This window comes from Durotheca rogersii (assembly GCF_024521655.1).
Source record: "Durotheca rogersii strain YMJ 92031201 chromosome Unknown GGS23scaffold_5, whole genome shotgun sequence".
NCBI lineage: Eukaryota > Fungi > Ascomycota > Sordariomycetes > Xylariales > Xylariaceae > Durotheca > Durotheca rogersii.
This window is the reverse complement of record NW_026251236.1, coordinates 124,185-144,172: the sequence shown is the minus strand read 5'-3', so window position 1 is coordinate 144,172 and position 19,988 is coordinate 124,185. Positions and strand designations below refer to the sequence as shown.

Sequence of the window (19,988 nt, the reverse complement as noted above, 5' to 3'; positions counted from 1 at the left end):
CTGGCATATGAGTAGGTGGAGTTCCGGTCATTGAATTATAGCACGTCATGTATCTTTTAGGTACTACACGCCCTTGTCCGGACCCATCATATACATGGGCACAACTGGGTAGTGTACCTGTATGGGTACCTTAGGGAGAGAGAACTGAACCGTGCACGTTTTATGCACACAGTAGGCACGTATGCGTACCTGACGTATCTGGATTAGGTACCTACCTGGCGGTATACCTCAGGTACTTATGTGCCTAGGTACCTCCTACCTGATGTAGGTATACATAAGTACACATGCCAACATTGTATCTCATGCAGACTGCAATTTGTGTAGATATGTACCTGATCTATACATAGGCGCCTACCTTAGGTACCTGCTCGTCTAGCTGACTGCCCTCTGCTAAAAGGTGCATGAAGCTGCCCAGGTGGATCCGGTCGTCCTACGAGCTACACACCAATAGGACCTTATTACTGCTCTTGGATACCTTAAGTACCTAGGTACCTAGGTACCACAAGTGGAGAGAACACCTACCTCTGTTAGGTAGGTAGATACCCAAGTACCTAAATAGGTTAGTTACGAGCAACCTCTACGCACACACCTACTTTGGAACTTATAGCCTTTGTTCATAAGCATTATGAGTATATTCTTGCGACAACATGCTACGAGCGCTCCTCAAGTCCGGCCGTGGAATATTTTGATGGTTATTCACGGCTTGTGCGCACTTCTCTATCCAGATTGGGATAAACGACAAATGGCTCGAAACATGCAGAGGTAGGTATGATATAGGTTAGGGACCTACCTACCTGTATAGGAAAGGACCTGTGAGGTGAACTGGCACTGGGGCATCAGTAAAGTAGGGCGAATGTGATAATCTCATATACATATACATTTCTGCGTATTGGATGCTACTCAAAAGGTGGTAAACCTACGCCGGCGCTACACAGCTAGGTCAGGTACCGACGTGCGCCAAAATTTGCCGGAGCCGATGCAACGCTTTCAACCCCGTCTGTGAGGTTCCTCCGGGCGATTCCGAGAGGCTACGGAGCTCTTCTCGCGCCGCACTCACCAGGGGAATAAAGTCTCCCCAGACCTCGTCTGTGTAGCTTGAGAGGACATGCTCCCACTGACTGACCCATATACTCCTTGCTTCGTCCAGGTTCGGCGTGCCAAGCAATTCGGCGTACTGCTGGATGCTGTTGCTATCTGGTCCGAAATCCGGGAAGAAATTGAGACGGCCCCCCCAAGGTCTTCTCTCCGAATTACCGCCTTCAGGGATGCGATTCGGCGCCGTCGCTTGGCCGCGGTCTACCTCGGAAATCGGTGGTAGCTCTTCGATGCCATGATACCCCGAATCGAGGAAATTGGCCACTTCGATCCCGTCAGCCGTGGAAATTACTGCCGTCGGTGCTCTCTGCTTCGGCGGAACCTCGTCGTTATCAGGACTGTGCTTGCGATCGCGTCCCTCGACCCCTCTAGGCTCCGTCGCCTCGAGAGCGCTTGTGCTGTTTACGAAACTGGAAAACATCGACTCGCCGGAGGTGCGCTGCTCTGGTGTCTCGGCGGACTTGAATGCGTTGCTGTCTATGACCGCCTGGGAGGCGTTATCCCTGTGGATCTGGGCTTCGTCCATACCTGCTGCCCGGCCAGCCCGGGAACACTCGGGTTTGTTAGATGGAGCAGCGCTAGCCATATCCGCAGAGCTGGGGCGCCATGGGATGATATCCCGGGCGAGTTTGGTCGCGGACGTGCCCAACCGGGACGCCATCGAGGTGTTCTCAGCCGGAGCCTCAGCGGATCCGGGGTAGAGTTCGTGCTCGGCAGATGACGATGGCGAAGATGGGTCGTTGTTGAGCTCTACGCCTTTTCCCTTCGCATCCCTTCTGTTCGCCTTCTCTACAGCATCCTGTTCCATTGCGACTAGGTCGCTATGCGCGTGCGTTGTCGAGGAATCGGTACCAAGCCGTACCAACTCGATTCGGGATGGACTAATGTTGAATCTTCCGTATAGGAGCCTCTGGGTGCGTACGGGTTCTCATAAGGAGGTTGCCTCCATTTAGGCAGGCATGTGTTCTGTATTGCGCTATCATATACCTATAGGCAGGAGGTATGTAGAAAAGGCGTACTACGTATATAATTAGCGAGGGTACGTAAGAAGCCTCGTACGAGGTTATTAAGATGCATCACGTCGGTAAAGCTCGGCTGGGGATATTGATGAGTGCCTGCCTGCCTACGTACCTAGGTACCATACAGGGAGGGGGGGGTCTATTGACACTATGTCAGCAACCCTTTCTATAACTGGACATAGTGTCTGCCTCGTAATAAGAGTAAGTTAAACTCTAGGCTGACATTATTACCATTTCCCGATATAGTTACCATCCGGATATAATGTCTTTATTTTAAAAAAAGGTACATTCCATAGGATTACCCGGTTACCTCTAGGTTACTAAGTACGTACCTTTGTACCTTTGTATCTTTTACGTCTGTTACCTACCTCCTACCTCTCTTCCATAGGTTCGAAGATAGATAGATTCTACGCGCGAACTAGCTCCCATAGGTTCGTAGATAGGTTCGTAGATAGGTTCGCAGATAGGTTCGCAGATAGGTTCGTAAATAAATAGATTCCACGCGCGAACTGGCTCCCACAGGTTCGCAGATAGGTTCGTAGATAGGTTCGAAGATAGATAGATTCCACGCGCGAACTGGCTCCTACAGGTTCGAAGATAGATAGATTCCACGCGCGAACTAGCTCCTACAGGTTCGAAGATAGGTTCGAAGATAGATAGATAGATTCCACGCGCGAACTAGCTCCTATAGGTTCGAAGATAGATAGATTCCACACGCCTAAACTAGCTCCTATAGGTTCGAAGATAGGTTCGAAGATAGATAGATTCCACACGCCTAAACTAGCTCCCACAGGTTCGAAGATAGGTTCGAAGATAGATAGATAGATTCCACGCGCGAACTAGCTCCCATAGGTTCGCAGATAGGTTCGCAGATAGGTTCGAAGATAGATAGATTCCACGCGCCTGAACTAACTCCCACAGGTTCGTAGATAGGTTCGTAGATAGGTTCGCAGATAGGTTCGTAGATAGGTTCGAAGATAGGTTCGCAGATAGGTAGTAGATCATGGTGTTTATAGAAAAAAGATAAAGACAACAGGTCTAGGTAGGTAGGTAGGTACCTATGGAATATATAGACATTATATCCGTCTGGACATTAATTCCTACGAAGTCATAAAAACTATCCTGAAATTATAAGAAGGGAAGGTAATAAGGTCGGTACCGCGACCCTTGCTGTAATTCTTTTAACCCCTCCGAAAGAATAACCAGCTAAGGTAACCCTTACTAGATTTTGTTACCGTGTCGGTACCCCGACTCTATGGCTGACATACTGTCCATAGACCCCCCCCTCCCTGTATGGTAGGTACCTAGTCCCTACCCACCTAGGTAGGTACCTGTGATGATCGCCTACGTTCCTTGTCTATGAGTATGTTCATGGACATTAAGGTGATATACCTACCTATGTAGGTACCTACTTAACACGGGAGCCTACCCCATGCGGGCGATGCCGCATGGTGAGTGGAAGGGTTGTGTGCTTATCCCGTCCTCTTATGCCATCATCCGAGGTCATATAGGTGTAGATACCTCAGGTAGGTACATACTAGACGGGTAGGTAGGTAGGTAGGTACCTAGGAGGTTGGCAGGCACTTACTCCTACAACCCGTGCATGTGTTCTGGGGCTTGAAAAGGCGTGTGAAGACATTTGTCTGTACCTCTACCACTTACCTTATATTTACCTAGGTACCTACTACCCTCCTTCGCGGTAGGTACCTTCAACAGGCCTAGTTCTTTCTAACCGGGCGCCGGAGCTACCTACCTATATGTTAAACGTCCTCCTGACGGGGCCAGCTATTACAAGGTACCCACCTATGTATGCTCCTACACGTATTTACGTACTTGAGGTAGAATCGAAGTCTACCCGATTGTAGCGGTTGCCCAAGCAAGCACGTGACAGGTACACACCCAGGGGGGAATGCGGATCTTAGGAGACGCTTTCGTGCTGGAAATCAATCGTGCCACGTGTGACGCTTGCGACCCCAGCGAAGGCTTGTACGATATTGTTTGGTTGTCATATCTACACGAAATGTGCTAGGTAGGTTACCTACCTACATACCTACGTAAGTATAGTCTGGAGAGGTTAGGAGGTAGGCACCCAACTTACCTGAGGTAGGTAGCCACCTAAGATACAGTACGTCAGGTGCCTAGGCACCTCTACTAGCCTCACGTACCTTAGGTAGAGAGAGGGGCTGGACATCCGTTCTACCATGCCAGACATTCCCTGAGAGAAGGCACCTAATGTAAGGAGTTACCCCCTAGAGCAGGCACCTGGAGGAGGTATGCTTGGTCCCCGCCTTGTGCCTACCTAACCCAGGTGGGTATTATACATAGGTTCTTCCTGTAGTACTTTCCAGTGACGTCGGGAACGGAAAAGGCGATAAAGACGATAAGGCAATATCTTACGTCTCACCTCAGACAATACGCGGGCGGGTACCTAAGATAAGCAATGTAATGCCTTAGGTACCTCCTACCGTACCAGGTATCGACTGAGGGGCTGCTTCCCATGTCGTACATAGAGGTACCTGGGGGACCACACCTGCGGCATGTATATTTCTGCCCGCTTCGGATAGGGAGGTACTAAGGCACGCGCCATCATCTGCTAAGCAAATCCCGCCGTTTCCTGGTACCTTCCTTACCAACCCTCCCTGCGATGCCAGCCCGACCCGAACCAATCCTGTACCTACCTACAGGTACTGAAGGGTACCTAACCCAGTCCAAGGTACCTGCCTCCTAACCCTTCCTAGAGGCCAGCCCCGGGAAGCCCACTCTGACATAACCCGACCACGCATCGATCAATGCCACCGCCCACCACCGGAAACCCTTACGCCTACCATAAACGTGCTACTATCTCTTTTACCACCACCGCCGCCGCCGCCGCCGCCGCCGCCACTACTTCTGCTACTACCACTACCACTACCACTACTACTGCTGCTGCCCGCCACCACCACCACCAACACCACCAACACTACCACCGCCACCATCTGCTGCTAGCACCTAAGCACGTACTACTCTCTCCCTCTCTCTCTCTCTCTCTCTCTCTCTCTCCATCACATCTCATTACCCACGACGGCCACGACCACGCCTTGCCGTCATTTTGCAGCCGCTCCGCGTATTCCCTCTCTCCCTCCATCCCCACCCTCGAGTAGCCGGCCAGCGGATGCTCCCGACAAGTGTCTATCGTGTGCATGGCTCCGTGATTGACTAGCACGCTCCGTCCAAGCTCATCCCTCGCCCCTCCGTCTCGCTGACTGCGACGTCTGTCCGTCTGTCGTTGGGAGTGAATGCACCGTCGGGCTAGGCCTTCAACCGCTCCGCTACCACGTTGTCAACACCTGCGTGCGCTGCTCTGCCGCTCCAGCCTTGATACCTTGGGCCCGCTCTCTCGAGCACATCGCCTCAAGTCCCGCTTTCCCAGCCTGCGTATCCCCTGATAGCCGGCACGTACCTCCAGGATAGCTCCGGACCTATCGCCATCTCGATTCGCACGCCAGCCCTCCCACAATCAAACACTCCCTGGCCACGATCGCAATACCTCAACTCGACGGACCACTACAAGCCCATTTCTTAGACCGAACGACGGGCCGGAGCTTAGCTAGCTTCACCCCGACGCCCATCACAAATATGGTGGAAGGAGATTCCAACTCCCCCACCTGGAAGTTCACCCAGTAAGTTCCGCCACAGAAACCTAGCCGCGCTTTGTTTGCTATGGAGGCCGTCCGCTTGCTGGCCGCCGCGGGGCGCTCTGCTCGGCACGCCTACCTGCTCGTTGCCAACAGTGCTGACTGCTGCTGTCTGCGCTTAGGTGCTTTGGTGACAAGGGAGATGTCGAGGATATCACAGAGGGTATGTCCATCGTGCCTCCAACTCTGAACTTTGATCGCCCTGCTTTGCCCGCCGGCCTGCATCGGCTTCGTTTCACCCGTGGAGCCCAGTTTCCTAGTCTCAAGTTCCTCCATCATGCGTCGTCTAGTCAAAGCCGAAGACGCCCTGTGCTCACCTGCTTCTTCTAGCCGACATTATATCAACTGTCGAGTTCGATCACACCGGCAATTACTTAGCGACGGGAGATAAGGGAGGCCGCGTCGTCCTGTTCGAGCGGAACGAGACGGTCAGTCAGTCCACACCCTCGAGGCCTCTTTGTTTCGGGGAGCGTCGGATCAAGTTCTGATTTGCTAGGCAGAAAAAAACTTGCGAGTACAAATTCCACACCGAATTTCAGTCACACGAACCCGAATTCGACTATCTCAAGTCCCTAGAGATCGAGGAGAAGATCAACAAGATTAAATGGTGCCGCCGCCAGAATGCTTCCCATTACTTGCTCTCGACCAACGACAAGACTATCAAGCTGTGGAAAGTCTTCGAGAAGTCTCTGAAGGTGGTTGCCGAGAACAATTTATCGCATGATCTAACGCCGGGGAACATAGTTGGTGTGGGAGCCGGCGCCCCTAGACCTATCCCCCACTCCCACTTCAAAAATGCTGGCGAGTTGAAGCTACCGCGCTTGACGCACCACGATACCGTCGTTGCTGCGGTTCCGCGGCGCACGTACGCGAACGCCCACGCCTACCACATCAATAGCATCTCCGTCAACAGCGACGGGGAGACCTTCATAAGCAGCGATGATCTGCGCATCAACCTTTGGAATCTGAACATCCAGGACCAGAGCTTCAACATCGTTGACATCAAACCAGCGAACATGGAGGAGTTGACCGAAGTCATCACCGCTGCCGAGTTCCATCCCAGTAGCTGTAATTGGTTTATGTATGCGAGCTCCAAGGGCACTATCAAGTTAGCAGACATGCGAGAGAGTGCCCTGTGCGACCAGCATTCGAAGCGTATGCCCTCCTCTCCTCCCTCCCATAGCGTGGACTTTTTGAACCTAACGGCAACCCGTAGTTTTCGAACAGGAGGAGGATCTGTCGTCGAGATCATTCTTCTCCGAGATCATCTCGTCTATCTCCGATGTGCGCTTCTCGTACGACGGCAGGTACATCTTGTCTCGGGACTATCTTACAGTCAAGATTTGGGATGTGAACATGGAGCGACAGCCGGTAAAGACCATACCTATCCACGAACACCTAAGGCCGAGGCTCTGCGATACCTATGAAAATGACAGCATATTCGACAAGTTTGAAGTGGTCTTCTCCGGCGACGCGAAGAATGTGATGACCGGAAGCTATAACAATAACTTCATGATCTATCCGTCAGATCCAGAGAAGGAGATCGAGGTCGTGTTGCAGGCGGATAAGTCAGCCTTCAAAGCTAAAAAGGTAGGTGTGCCGACGCCTATCAACTCCTCGACTAGTCCTACGGCCACGAATGGTGGTAAGAAGGGCGGGTCTCGCGCGGGTAGCCCGGCGGCCGGAGCGGGTCAAGGACAGAGGATGCGAAAGGAGACAGACGCAGACCAGATCGACTTCAACAAGAAGATCCTACACATGAGCTGGCATCCCTACGAGGACAGTATAGCCATCGCCGCGACGAATAATGTAAGTTTTGGCCTACGAATTTTCTCGGGGGAGTCAGGTGGCTGATACACGATGCAGTTATTCGTCTTCTCGGCGCTATAGCCGGCCAGTGGTGCTCTCAAGCGGCGGCCGGGCATCGCACAACCTACGTCGCGGCCCGCAGGAGGATCTCCTTACTTAGATCCACAGAATCGGGAAGGGTTGTGCGTGCCACGTAGCCAGCGGTCTCTCGATGGTTGTGCGGTCCTTTTTGGACGTAGATTACCACTCGTAGTATTTATGACTAGGACTGCTGGCCAGCTCAATGGAAGCTCCGTGGCTCATGGACAGGAAAGCATTGGGCTTACGAGGCAAAATATCCATGAGAAAAAAGTGATTTTGTCCCAAAGCTGATGTCTAAGTCGGTGTCGGGGTCGTACCGGGAAAGGGATGTGTGTGGGGTGGGGGGGAAGGGAGGGTAGAAGAAAGCGTGGTCCTTCAGCACGGTGAGATGCTATGAAGATGTGTTTACTTCCGCGCCGGAATACATAGGGGATAAAAGAAGAAGACACCATAGCATAATACACTTTATAAGATAGAAACATTAGCTTTTATCAAAAAGTAAGTTTATAATATTAAAAATACGTAGAGTGTTTATATATAATAACTATTAATTTATAATAATATTTTATAATAATATTATTAGTATTATATTACGAAGCTATATATATAATTGTACACCTAGTTATCAAGTTAATATTATAAAGTGTATACGTTAGTTGCCAATGTGGTATAGCTGCATGTCTTTCCGCTTGTACATATGTAATTTTTCGATTTCAACCTTAGATTTCGGATCTCGGTCAGTCTCGGAACTCCTAACTCGTTTTGATCGACTAGAAGTCAATCTCGCCTACTAGCATCCAACTCTATCCCGACCTCTACCCAAATCCTCTACCTCAATGACGGGCCGGTCAACGCGTAGGAGACGCCCTACCCTACGAGAATCTCACGCGGCTTCACGAATTGGCTCCGTCATGACGCCCAAGGTGATCAATGCTGGTCCTTCCCTCGAGAAGGCCGAGCTGTACGGCATAGATGATCAGCGGCCGACCATATCCAAACTCACGGGCCTCGCTGGCCGCATCCTCATCGAGACGATCCCGCAATGGCTCGCTGTGGGGGCCATGCTGGGTCTGATCTTCGGCGGCTGCTGCTCTAACGTAAGGCGAAGCGGTGCAGGCTGGCCCTCACTCGCCACGGGAACAGAATGCTAACATGTGCGGGCATGCGCAGGTCTTTGCTCTGGAGGCCATAGTCAAGTACGCGCCCCTCCCGCTTCCCGCTTCCCCCCTGCGAGTTGTTATGCCTGTGTTTTCGCATGCGTTCCTGGCTAACGGTGATATGTTGCCAGGGTTGAACCGGCGAGCGGTATGAAGCCTACCCCTAGGGATCCGGCCGTGACTAGACCGAGCTAATGCCTCACCCTCCTTGCCGTTAGGGACGCTTCTGACCTTCGTGCAATTCCTCTTCGTTGCGACCACAGGATATGTATCCCAGTTCGATCCGACGCGTCCGCCCTTCTTCCTCAGGCAGAACCAGGTTCCGATCGCTCGCTGGCTGGTCAACATAGTGCTCTTCTTCAGCATCAACGTGCTGAACAATCACGCGTTCAGCTATGATATCTCCGTACCGGTTCACATCATCCTACGGTCTGGAGGTAGTATCACCACGATGATCGCCGGCAGCCTATATGGGAAAAGATACTCTCGCATCCAAATTATCGCTGTACTCCTGCTTACGGTTGGTGTTATCATAGCCGCGTGGTCAGACGCCCAGAGCAAGGCAAGAACGATTTCCTCCAGCCCCTGTCGCTCAAAACTAACTGCTGACTAGGGGTCGGACACCGGAGCGTCCCTTGAGGCTAAGCCCAGTTTCAGCACGGGTCTCGCTATCCTCCTCGTCGCGCAGATTCTATCGGCGATGATGGGCTTGTACACCGAAGAGACATACAAGGTATACGGGCCACACTGGAAGGAAAACTTGTTTTACTCCCACCTGCTCTCGCTGCCGCTCTTCCTCCCCTTCTCGCGGTCTTTGATCAATCAGTTCTCGCGTCTAGCGGACAGTAGGCCGCTTACCCTTCCGTCGTCGCCTAGTCGGATAAACCTGTCGGCTATACCGGCTATAGTCCGCCAACAGGTCGAGAGAATCCGCGTGCCCAGTCAGGTAGCCTATTTGGGTCTGAACGTTCTGACACAATATGCCTGTATTCGCGGCGTTAATCTCTTAGCTGCCGCATCCTCTGCACTAACTGTTACCATCGTCCTCAATATTCGCAAGTTAGTCAGCTTACTCTTGAGCATATGGCTCTTCGGAAATCGCTTAGCTACAGGAACCCTGATAGGCGCCATCGTCGTCTTCTCTGCGGGTGGTCTTTACTCTTTAGATTCTAAAAAACCAGCTCCTAAGTCGAAAAGTCAATGATAGAAAAGTAGATTCTATTGAAAAAGAACACAATTAAGATTTATATACATATTTAAAATACTATGTGAATATAATAATCATAACAATAGTAATAATTAAAGTATTATTATATAAATAATGAAAGTTATAAAAACTATAAAATTAATTTAATTATTAATATAAATTTAAAAAAATTATATTTTATATATTTATTATTAGTTAATTTTATATTTATATTATATTTATTATAATAATGATAATAAAGTATTAATTATTTTAATTAATTATTATATATATATATACGCTGTTTCTAAAGTTAGTTGACAGGTAATATGAAGTTAATGTAATGGTTGACTTTCTTTATAACAGATATATACATGTATCCGCATTGTTCAAAGCTTTATACCTAGAGACCAGAGGTCGCCAGCTATCCTCACCTCCGCCTCGATAGCATGTCTTGTCAGTAAAACCAGACGGCCTCGTTGGTTCTCTTTGTTCGTTTGTCATGCTGTAGATATATCTTGCAGCACTTGGCTGACGATGTTGGTGTCTAGCTTTCCGCCCGTCGTCGCCTCCAGTCACAACTGCGGACCAGGCACTCGAGTTTGACTCGGACAGCTCACATGAAGCCGGGCATGTCGTTGAGAGCGACTCGGAACCGGAGAACATCGCAGGCCTTCCGGCCCCGCGCCCCAAGACTCATGAGGACCATGACGCCGAGAGAGATGTCGTAGTCCATGGGGACGAGACGTCATCGTCTCCGGCCGAAGACGGCATGCTGTTACGAGACCGCCCTAGGAAGACTACGTTTCACGATGCCGTGGCAGAGAGACAGATGACGCAGGCTGACGCCAAACTGTTCTACCAGCGAAGCCAACTAGAGCAGTTGAAGACGGAGGAGGGCGCCTGGAGCCAACCCCAAATCACACCTCACGGCAGCCCCGGAGGCTCTGTTGGCCGGGCATTCACAAACTTAGCCAACGAGATTCCAGTCTATCCTAGCTATGTCTCTCTGCCGTCTGCTGCGCAGAGCTACAACTTCCCGCACATTGCTAGCCCGTCCAATCACCTCCATAGCCCCGAGATAGTTCCCCGAACGGCCACACGTCCGTCCCTAGAAGGGCATACTAGTTCTGGAGCGATCAGTCGCGCTCATTACCATACCTCTGACGACCGCCCCGGGATGAGTTGGCGGTCCGATATGGGTCTTTCCGACGGAGCGCAGTCCGGGATGGCTGCTGGGGTAGGCGTCGGCGACCCACACGTCACAGCCGAGCTGAGCACCGTATTTCGGAATATTCAGAAGGTGCTGGACATCCGCCACAGGTATATCCGCCTGTCTCTGCAGAGAGACGGCGATAACCCCAAAGACGATCGGAGCTGGCACATCTATCCACCTCCGCCGGAACCAGCTTGGAACGAAGCCAATCTAAACACCGATAGCCATGGTGTGAACACCGGAAGCAATAGCCTGTCCAACAGTACCGTTCTCCCCGCCCATTCTGGGCCACAACGCGTTAGCGACGCCCCTGCGGCAACTGGAACAGATGCCGAGCGCAAGAAAGGGACTAAAAAGCGCAAGCCTGGCCATGACATTGGTGAAGACTTCGACATGGATGACCTTCTACCTCTGCCCCAGGAGAGCGAGTTTACCTTCCGCCTCGACGAGAACGGGGTGTATCAAGTGTTTGAAAACGATGCTGCGGATAAGGCCAACACGCCGGTGGTTGGTGTGCCCACGATCAAGGACTTCTACATGGATCTCGAGGAGATAATATCTATATCGTCCGACGGACCAAGCAAGAGCCTAGCCTTCCGCCGTCTCCAATACCTGGAGGGCAAGTTCAACCTCTACGTCCTTCTGAACGAATACCAGGAGACTGCCGATACCAAAAGGGTGCCGCACCGCGATTTCTACAACGTGAGGAAGGTCGACACACATGTCCACCATTCTGCCTGCATGAACCAGAAGCACCTCCTGCGGTTCATCAAAAGCAAGATGAAGAAGTTTCCGGAGGAAGAGGTGCTCTTCAGGGACGGTAAAAAGCTCACATTAAGAGAAGTCTTTGAGAGTATCAACTTAACCGCGTATGACCTGAGTATCGACACCCTAGACATGCATGTACGCCCACCATTCCTATCTCTTCCCCATCACTTACCAACCCCCCTTGCTCTCCCGGCGCGCACGATTTCTCCCACGTAGACTAACACAGTTAGGCGCATACCGACTCCTTCCATCGTTTCGACAAGTTTAATCTCAAATACAACCCCGTCGGCGAATCGCGGCTACGGACCATCTTCCTTAAGACAGATAACTTCATCAACGGCCGCTACCTGGCGGAAATTACCAAAGAGGTCATCTCTGACCTCGAATCCAGTAAATACCAAATGGTGGAATGGCGCATCTCGATTTACGGAAGGTCCCCGGACGAATGGGACAAGCTCGCTGCATGGGTGGTCGATAACAAACTATTCTCGCATAATGTCCGCTGGCTCATACAAATCCCACGACTGTACGACGTCTTCAAGGCTACTGGCTTGATGGAATCGTACGACCAAGTTGTCAAAAACGTCTTCCAGCCGCTTTTTGAGGTTACCAAGAACCCGGATAGCCACCGCAACCTACACGTCTTCTTGCAAAGAGTCATCGGCTTTGATAGCGTGGATGACGAGAGCAAAATTGAGCGTCGTGTTTATAAGAAATTTCCGGTGCCGAAGGAATGGAATTCTAAACAGAACCCGCCGTACAGCTATTGGATCTACTATCTCTTCGCCAACATTACCTCACTCAACTTCTGGCGTCGCCAACGTAACTTCAACACGTTCTTGCTCCGACCACACTGCGGAGAAGCAGGCGATAGCGAACATCTTGCTGTTGCAGTACTATGTAGCCATAGCATCAGTCATGGGCTGCTTCTCCGAAAGGTCCCTCTCCTGCAGTATATCTTCTACCTCGAGCAGATCGGCATTGCCATGTCCCCACTCAGCAACAACGCCCTCTTCCTAGCGTACGAGAGGAACCCGTTCCACCAATATTTCCGACGTGGCTTAAACGTATCCCTTTCCACCGACGACCCCCTTCAATTCGCGTTCACGAAGGAACCGTTGATGGAGGAGTACGCCGTCGCAGCTCAGATCTACAAGTTGAGTCCCGTAGATATGTGCGAGCTCGCCAAGAATTCGGTCAAGCAAAGCGGCTATGAGAATTATATAAAGCAGCAGTGGTTGGGGGAGCGGTTCAATCAACCGGGAAAGAAGGGCAACAATATGGCTAAGACCAACGTGCCGGACAGAAGAGAGGAATTTAGGTACCACACATGGGCCGAAGAGCACCGCATGATCTCCAGCTATACCTCGGGGGCTGGACTGCAGGAGGTGCTCGAGCACCGCCCGGCCGCGATTCCTAACATGAACCTAGCATCGCCAACCCCGTCAGCCAAGACAAACCTAGCCAGCGGGATGACTGCGGCGGATCCAAAGTCACACGGCCCGCTTTAGTCTCGCGAGCCCGAAGGGTTGGCTGCCGCGTCCCGGGCCACAAGCCGAAGCCAACGGTCCCTCTCCCGATATCCCTCTTCCACCCACCCGCCCTTGCCCCGGAAGCGCGCGAGAGGGAATACACCAACGCAGTGAGTCGACTAAATTAGAACATGTGTGCTCGGCTCTGCGATGGTTGAACTTTAACATGAGAAATGCCGAGGATGGAGTGCGTAACGGTTGTCTGGGCGCTCAATATTTATCGCGAGACTCTACCGATGTAGGGAGGTATGCTGCGACCACTGCTGGGTCCTATAGTTTTACGTCCCGTCAGGTATTGGCGGCTGTCGGCCGACGTAACCGCCTGGAAAGATGGTATTTATACAACCTGGCTTCGTAGACATTGGCTGAATGTATTGCACACGCAGAATCTGGGGGAGTCGCCCTCATCTCAAACAGAGATCCAAGTTTCCTATATAAAAATATTCAAGGTACCTGCATCAGCAGCTTCTGTACCCCGGACCCTCTTGCGGCTCATGTTTAGGAGGTATAAAAGTAGGAAAGCAGAGCCTACGGCTAACATAAAATATACCTACCAAGACCCCGAGCTGCTCAGCTTTCGTATAAGATATTTGGTAGGTAGGTATATTTATATAATATAAAATAAAAGATGAAAGTTTATTACCCGGACACTTGGTTGATTGTCTGTTAATAGAGTTTAAGTTATACTGAGAATAATATTTACATGCCTGCCTATCTACTTAGCTATATTAAAAATATTATAGATACTAAAAAGATTTTTTATAGTTAGTTATTGTAACATCTCTTTTGACTATTAAAAATTTAAATAACAAATAAATATATTAGCTTTTTAAGACATTAAAGGTATTATTATATTACAACTAACTAACCTAGCTTTTATATTAATAATAAATAATTTATTATTATATAAAATAAAAAGTAATATATTATATTTTAAATTATAATATTAATTTTATATTAATTAAAAGTTTTTAAATTATTAAGTATGTATAGTTATGAAACTACTTAAAGTATTTTCATAAATAATTAATTTAAGCGGGTATTTCGTGTCAGGTATTTTTAGGGCATTTTATAGGTGGCTTGGAATATTGTATGTAGAGGCAGGTACCTATATTTGCTGGGTACCTGGCCGAGGTACGTGACAACAATCAATCGCCATCCGCCTCGCCTCTCCAAGCCTCGCCCTACGCTTTTACCTACCTCTTCCTCCTCCTCGTCATCCCAACCGTGTGTCGGCTGTCGGCTGTCCTGTCGAGTGCTTCATGCACACTGCCGCCATTGCTCTCAATCACCCCCCTTCTGCACCCTGCTGCGAAGCTACCCCTTTATCTCGGAAGCAATACAAATCTCGGGGCCTCTCAACATGTTTGCGTACGGCGACGCTTTCGCAACTTTACAGTGACAAGTTCTGGAAGCCCCTGTCATTCATGTGCACCCTGTTCGTTACCCCGTCTAGCCGGTTCCGAAATATCCTCTGGAGGAGGGGAAGCTTTCCCACGCTCTCTCTCTCTCTGTTTTATTATCGTTATTTTTCATCCTCCCTTTTGCGGATACTAGTTTGATAACTATCCCTCCGGCCTCCGGAATACATAGTCTTGTCCTCGTTTTGACTTCTTTTCCGCCTCCTTGCTCCTCTCGGCCGCCATCCCTCCCCTGCTCTACCCGTGCCTCATTTGAGCTCTGTCTCTCCCTCACTCTCTCACTCTCTCTCGACCGCCCGCCTGCCCGACCGCCTATCCCCTGAGGCCGTATGCGATCCCGCTAAGCTTCTTTACCGTACGATCGACCCATCTACCGCGGATCTTGACGACACCCCCTTCTTCCCCCAACCCCCTTTTGTCGTTCATCATGGGATTCTTGGGTGTTTACAGGGCCATATACGACTATGCGCCTCAGTCGGAAGGGGAGCTTTCAATACGCGAAGGTGACATCCTTTATGTTTTGGAAAAGAGCGAGGACGACGACTGGTGGAAGGCTAAGAAAAAGGCCAGTGCCGATGAGGATGAGCCTGTTGGCCTAGTGCCCAACAATTACGTGGAAGAGGTGCGTAACGGCGTTGCTGCCATCGGCCCCGCCAGCTATACGCGGAGAACACTACTGACATTTATTAGGCGCAACCTGAGGGCCAGGCTCGTGCCTTGTACGAGTACACACGCCAGACCGATGAAGAGCTATCCTTCCCTGAAGATGCTCAGCTGCGAGTTTTCGACACGTCGGACCCCGACTGGATCCTTGTCGGGTTTGAGAAGGATTACGGCTTCGCTCCGGCCAACTACATCGAGATAGGCGCCGCCGCTATTACCCAACGAAAACCCGAACCGGTGCGTGAACCAGAGCCCAGTCCAACACCCGAAACTCGCTCACTGCCTGAGCCTCCGTCTTTGCCTGCGCGGCCTCCTGTTTCGGCCGAGCCGGAAACGTCCCGGAGCCCGCCTCTTCCAGCACGGAACCTGCCAGCAGAACCTGCGGTAACTCCGCCGACCCCGACGGGCCCTGCTACGGCTCTAGCGAACGTTATGCAGAATAGGAGCTCTACTCGCGCGGCGACGCCTGCGCCAGTAACTTTGCCGCCCCGCCAACAGTACCATTCTGACGATTCTGATGGCGAGCCGAGCCCGGCGCTTCCCGCCCGGCCACTATCTCAGCCAATTCCCTCCAATGGCCAACCTACTACCTCGGTTCTTCCACAACGGTCCTCCAGCCGCCGTGATTATCCCGACGAATCGTACCCCTCGCAGTCGAGCCGTATCGCGCCAGGCGGTTTTCACATGTATAATATCAATGAAATGGTATCTGTGATGGGAAAGAAAAAGAAGATGCCGACGACACTCGGCGTCAATCTCAAGACTGGGATTATCCTAATTGCTCCCGAGCGTGCCCAGGACGGCCCCACGCACGAGTGGACTGCCGACAAGATGACCCATTACTCGAGAGAGGGAAAGCACGTGTTTCTCGAGCTTGTTCGGCCAAGCAAAAGTGTTGATTTCCACGCGGGGGCAAAGGACACGGCGGAGGAAATCGTCAGCGCTCTGGGCGAGCTATCGGGAGCCATGCGCGCCGAGGGGCTACGGGAGGTTATCATGGCTGGGACTGGCCAAAGCAGCCAGAAAAGGGGCCAGGTTCTCTACGACTTCATGGCCCAGGGAGACGACGAGGTAACTGTCGCTGTAGGGGACGAGGTCCTCATCATCGACGACACCAAGAGCGAAGAATGGTGGCAGGTTCGGCGTCTGAAAAATGGCAAAGAAGGTGTCGTTCCGAGTAGCTATATTGAAGTCGTCGGGACGATCGCGTCGTCGGCCCCCGCCGGAGTCAACGCCGGGCGATCCACTGTGGCGCAGAACAGGCTAGAGGAGCAGCGTTTGACGAAAGAGGCCGTCAAGAAGGATCCGAGAACAGCAGAGGTAGGGCCTGGGATGCGTTTGCCCGCAAGAAATAGCAGTTTGTCAGCCGGGAACAATGGTAACACTTCTGGGCAACAGCGAAACAGACACGAAGGCGGCCGAGCAGAAGGCGGCCGCTCTAGTTCATCCAAGCCTAGTAAGTCGTTCGTGAAATCAACATTCTGGATGCCAGCCTAACTACTAGCGCAGAACCCGATATGTCCAAGCTGCGAACTTGGACCGATCGTTCCAAGTCCTTCAGCGTAGAAGCTCAATTTCTCGGCCTCAGGGACGGAAAGATCAACTTGCACAAGATGAACGGGGTCAAGATCGCCGTCCCCGTGGCTAAAATGTCCATCGACGACATCGAATACGTCGAACGAGTCATGGGGATCTCCCTGGACGAAGACAAGCCTCTGTCCGAGGTGAAGCGCGCGAAAACGGCAAAGGCTGCTGCGAACCGGGAGGCTTCTAACAAAGTTGGCGCCACCATCGAGCCGACGAAATCAGATTACGATTGGTTCCAATTCTTCCTATCGTGCGACGTAGCTGTCGGTCTCTGCGAGCGTTACGCCCAAGCATTCGCCAAAGATTCCATGGATGAGAGTGTTTTGCCAGATGTAGACGCTAGTATACTGCGAAATCTTGGTTTGCGGGAAGGGGATATCATCAAGGTCATGCGTTACTTGGACAAGAGATTCGGCCGGGAAGGCAAGAGGAGGAACGTCAACTTCGCCGGGGACGACGACGGAGACAACGGTTCCGCCGGCGGTCTCTTCTCAGGTCCGGGTGGAACACTTCGAAACAACACGCGAAAAGGTCGTCCCGCTCCGGCTGTTCAAACCAACGACACTATAGATCCCAAGGCGTTTACTCAGCAGAAGGATAGCAGCGCCCAGGATCCAGAGCCGCCCTCGCCTACAGTGGCCCGCTCGAAGGCCACCGACAAGAATAGCGGCGGATTTGATGACGACGCTTGGGACGTGAAGCCAACCAAACAGCCAGAGCCGGCAGAGGTGAAACCGGCGCCGGCCCCTGAACAGAAGCCGTCAGCACCCATTCAAACTCAGCGACCGCCAACGCAGGCCATGCAAGAACTTTCTCTTCTGACGGCCCCGTTGGAGCCGAGTAGACCGCAACCTAACACTACGACGGCTGCGATCGTCCAACCACTACCGCTACCTCAACTCCAACCACAAGAGCCCCAACCACAACTCCAGCCTCAACTTCAACCCCAACTCCAACCTCAAGGCGCAACGCCGGCTTTCTTTACAGGCATCCCTCAGCAACAGACAGGCATTTCACCGACGGCCGCCGTGGCGGCTGCACCGGCTCAGCCTCTGAACCTTGGCCTTGGCAACCGGTCACGACCCATACCACCTCAGGTAACCGGGAGCCAAGGTGCCCTGATGCCGCCGCCCCCAGCGCGGCCGTTGTCGGCACCACATTCGGTCCAGCCAAGCGGATTTGCGCCGCCTCCACTACAGCCTCAGACGACGGGTATCGCGCCTCTAGGGCAGAGTCTGCACGAGCTTAACCAACAGCGCATACACCAACAGTACCTGGGGCCTTTCCAGGCACAGCCAACCGGGCAGGGACTAATGCCGTTCAACGCGGGTGCTGGCATACAACACCAACCCGGATTCGGACCCGGTCAGTTCATGCAACCCCAAATAACGGGGATTACCATGCAAAGCCCGTTCGCAGACCCTCGCCCACAGCAGTTTTCCCCCATTCCGAACCAATCTACCGGGTTCCCGGCCGCCTTCCCGCCTGGCCAGCAATTCCCGCAGCCGGGCGGAATCAACTCCTTCCTGCCGCCCGCTTTGGAGCCTCAGAGGACAGGAATCCCGTCGATACAACCGCCGCTGCAACCACAACCCACTAGCTTTGGCGGATTTGGGCAGGGTTTCAACCCCGGCATGAACAGCATAGCCGCGCAACAACCGCCGGTGGCTCCTCTCCTCCCCCAGAAGACCGGACCAGCGCCCCCAGTGCGTTTCGGAGTCGCGGATAAGATTGCCCCCCAGCCAACCGGCCGTCGCGCAAACCTCTCACAAGCAAGTAAGTGGTTCACTGATACTGATGAGATCTGCCCACGATGCCATGTTGCCATGTTGAACCAACTAACGAACAATGTACAGCGCCGGAGAACCCGTTTGGTTTCTAACCATCCTCTGCCGCGCCGGTTTTCCTTTCTTAGATACGATGCTCCGGCCAGCGGCCCGGAATATCATGGCCTAGTGTACATCGTGCCGCTCTAGATATAGCCAACGCTGGCCTTATTATTTACGTTTTGCTCTATACCCAACGCGTCGTGCACGCGAACTTCTACGTAACGCAGCTCCGCGCTACGCAGTGCCGGGACGCATTGTCCTAGGATCATCGCAGAGATCGACACGCGTGTTCCTAGGTAGCCAAAGCAAAGCCAGTCACGGGGGTTAGATAGAAGAGGGATGCAAGACTAGCCGGATAGGGGAGTAGGAGAGGAGAGGAGAGGAGAGGCTACCTGGACGCTTCCGTCCAAGTAGAATGTACGGTCCCTGTTAGGTACACGCACACACACACATAGTGTTACTATTTTACAAATAATTTGTATACCTCTTATAGGAGCGTCTATTTCGCGACCAAGGCGAGATGCGTCGTGGCCAGCCGAGGACGCACTGGCCTTCTCGCGACGCTCTGTTACATTAGGTTATCTAGAGCTTCCCCGTCGTTAATTCAAAGGTGGCGGGTTGGCGATGAGTTAGATCATTACATGCTCGATGGCCCCACCCAAGTTATCGTGACCCCCTAGAAGCCCCAGACGGGTCCTACTCGTTAAAAAAAAAAAAAAAAAAAAGAAATCCTAGCCACCAAAATAGAGACGATGACGGCCTTCCGGGATGTTACGACAGTGCCCCCTGTCTGCGACGGAAACCCTGACTCCCCGTCGTCAAATTCCCTCCCTCCCTTAAGATTAATGCACCTGGCCATACGAATCCGCCATATCCACTTTCGCAACGCCACCTGGTTTAAGCAACCATGACATCTGCAGCAATCTCAAGTCAAAAGGTCGCGGATCTAGA

The 19,988-nt window shown here is 51.9% G+C and overlaps 4 protein-coding genes across 4 annotated transcripts; 3 read left to right on the top strand and 1 right to left on the bottom strand.

Annotated features, from left to right (window-relative positions):
• Nucleotides 1–658: 658 nt before the first annotated feature.
• GGS23DRAFT_557122 (uncharacterized protein) lies at nt 659–2,177 on the bottom strand. The gene has a single exon (XM_051515690.1). It carries the CDS (start codon nt 1,901–1,903, stop codon nt 941–943), a length of 963 nt encoding a protein of 320 aa, XP_051373700.1. The 5' UTR covers nt 1,904–2,177; the 3' UTR covers nt 659–940.
• Nucleotides 2,178–5,729: 3,552 nt separating this feature from the next.
• Nucleotides 5,730–10,039, top strand: GGS23DRAFT_603685 (UAA transporter family-domain-containing protein; the record flags this gene model as incomplete). The annotated part of the gene is made up of 11 exons (XM_051519499.1): nt 5,730–5,773; nt 5,911–5,951; nt 6,119–6,216; nt 6,289–6,972; nt 7,016–7,597; nt 8,473–8,775; nt 8,849–8,874; nt 8,982–8,983; nt 9,054–9,422; nt 9,465–9,680; nt 9,744–10,039. The coding sequence occupies 11 exons, from the start codon at nt 5,730–5,732 to the stop codon at nt 10,037–10,039; spliced, it is 2,661 nt and encodes an 886-aa protein (XP_051373699.1).
• A 347-nt stretch (nt 10,040–10,386) lies between these two features.
• On the top strand, nt 10,387–14,172 carry GGS23DRAFT_557101 (AMP deaminase). The gene is made up of 3 exons (XM_051515689.1): nt 10,387–10,477; nt 10,573–12,140; nt 12,236–14,172. The coding sequence occupies exons 1-3, from the start codon at nt 10,471–10,473 to the stop codon at nt 13,514–13,516; spliced, it is 2,856 nt and encodes a 951-aa protein (XP_051373698.1). The 5' UTR covers nt 10,387–10,470; the 3' UTR covers nt 13,517–14,172.
• A 1,068-nt stretch (nt 14,173–15,240) lies between these two features.
• On the top strand, nt 15,241–19,557 carry GGS23DRAFT_403123 (uncharacterized protein). Its single transcript, XM_051513599.1, has 4 exons — nt 15,241–15,580; nt 15,649–17,077; nt 17,131–18,984; nt 19,065–19,557. Exons 1-4 carry the CDS (start codon nt 15,386–15,388, stop codon nt 19,088–19,090), a joined length of 3,504 nt encoding a protein of 1,167 aa, XP_051373697.1. The 5' UTR covers nt 15,241–15,385; the 3' UTR covers nt 19,091–19,557.
• Nucleotides 19,558–19,988: the final 431 nt, after the last annotated feature.

Excerpts from the sequence above, each read along its gene's own strand:
- GGS23DRAFT_557122 (XM_051515690.1), bottom strand. The coding sequence starts at position 1,903 with ATGGAACAGGATGCTGTAGAGAAGGCGAACAGAAGGGATGCGAAGGGA.
- GGS23DRAFT_557101 (XM_051515689.1), top strand. Across the intron at positions 12,141-12,235 it reads TCGACACCCTAGACATGCAT|GCGCATACCGACTCCTTCCA; the intron begins GTACGCCCACCA and ends TAACACAGTTAG.
- GGS23DRAFT_403123 (XM_051513599.1), top strand. The coding sequence starts at position 15,386 with ATGGGATTCTTGGGTGTTTACAGGGCCATATACGACTATGCGCCTCAG. Across the intron at positions 15,581-15,648 it reads CCAACAATTACGTGGAAGAG|GCGCAACCTGAGGGCCAGGC; the intron begins GTGCGTAACGGC and ends GACATTTATTAG. Across the intron at positions 17,078-17,130 it reads CTCTAGTTCATCCAAGCCTA|AACCCGATATGTCCAAGCTG; the intron begins GTAAGTCGTTCG and ends CTACTAGCGCAG.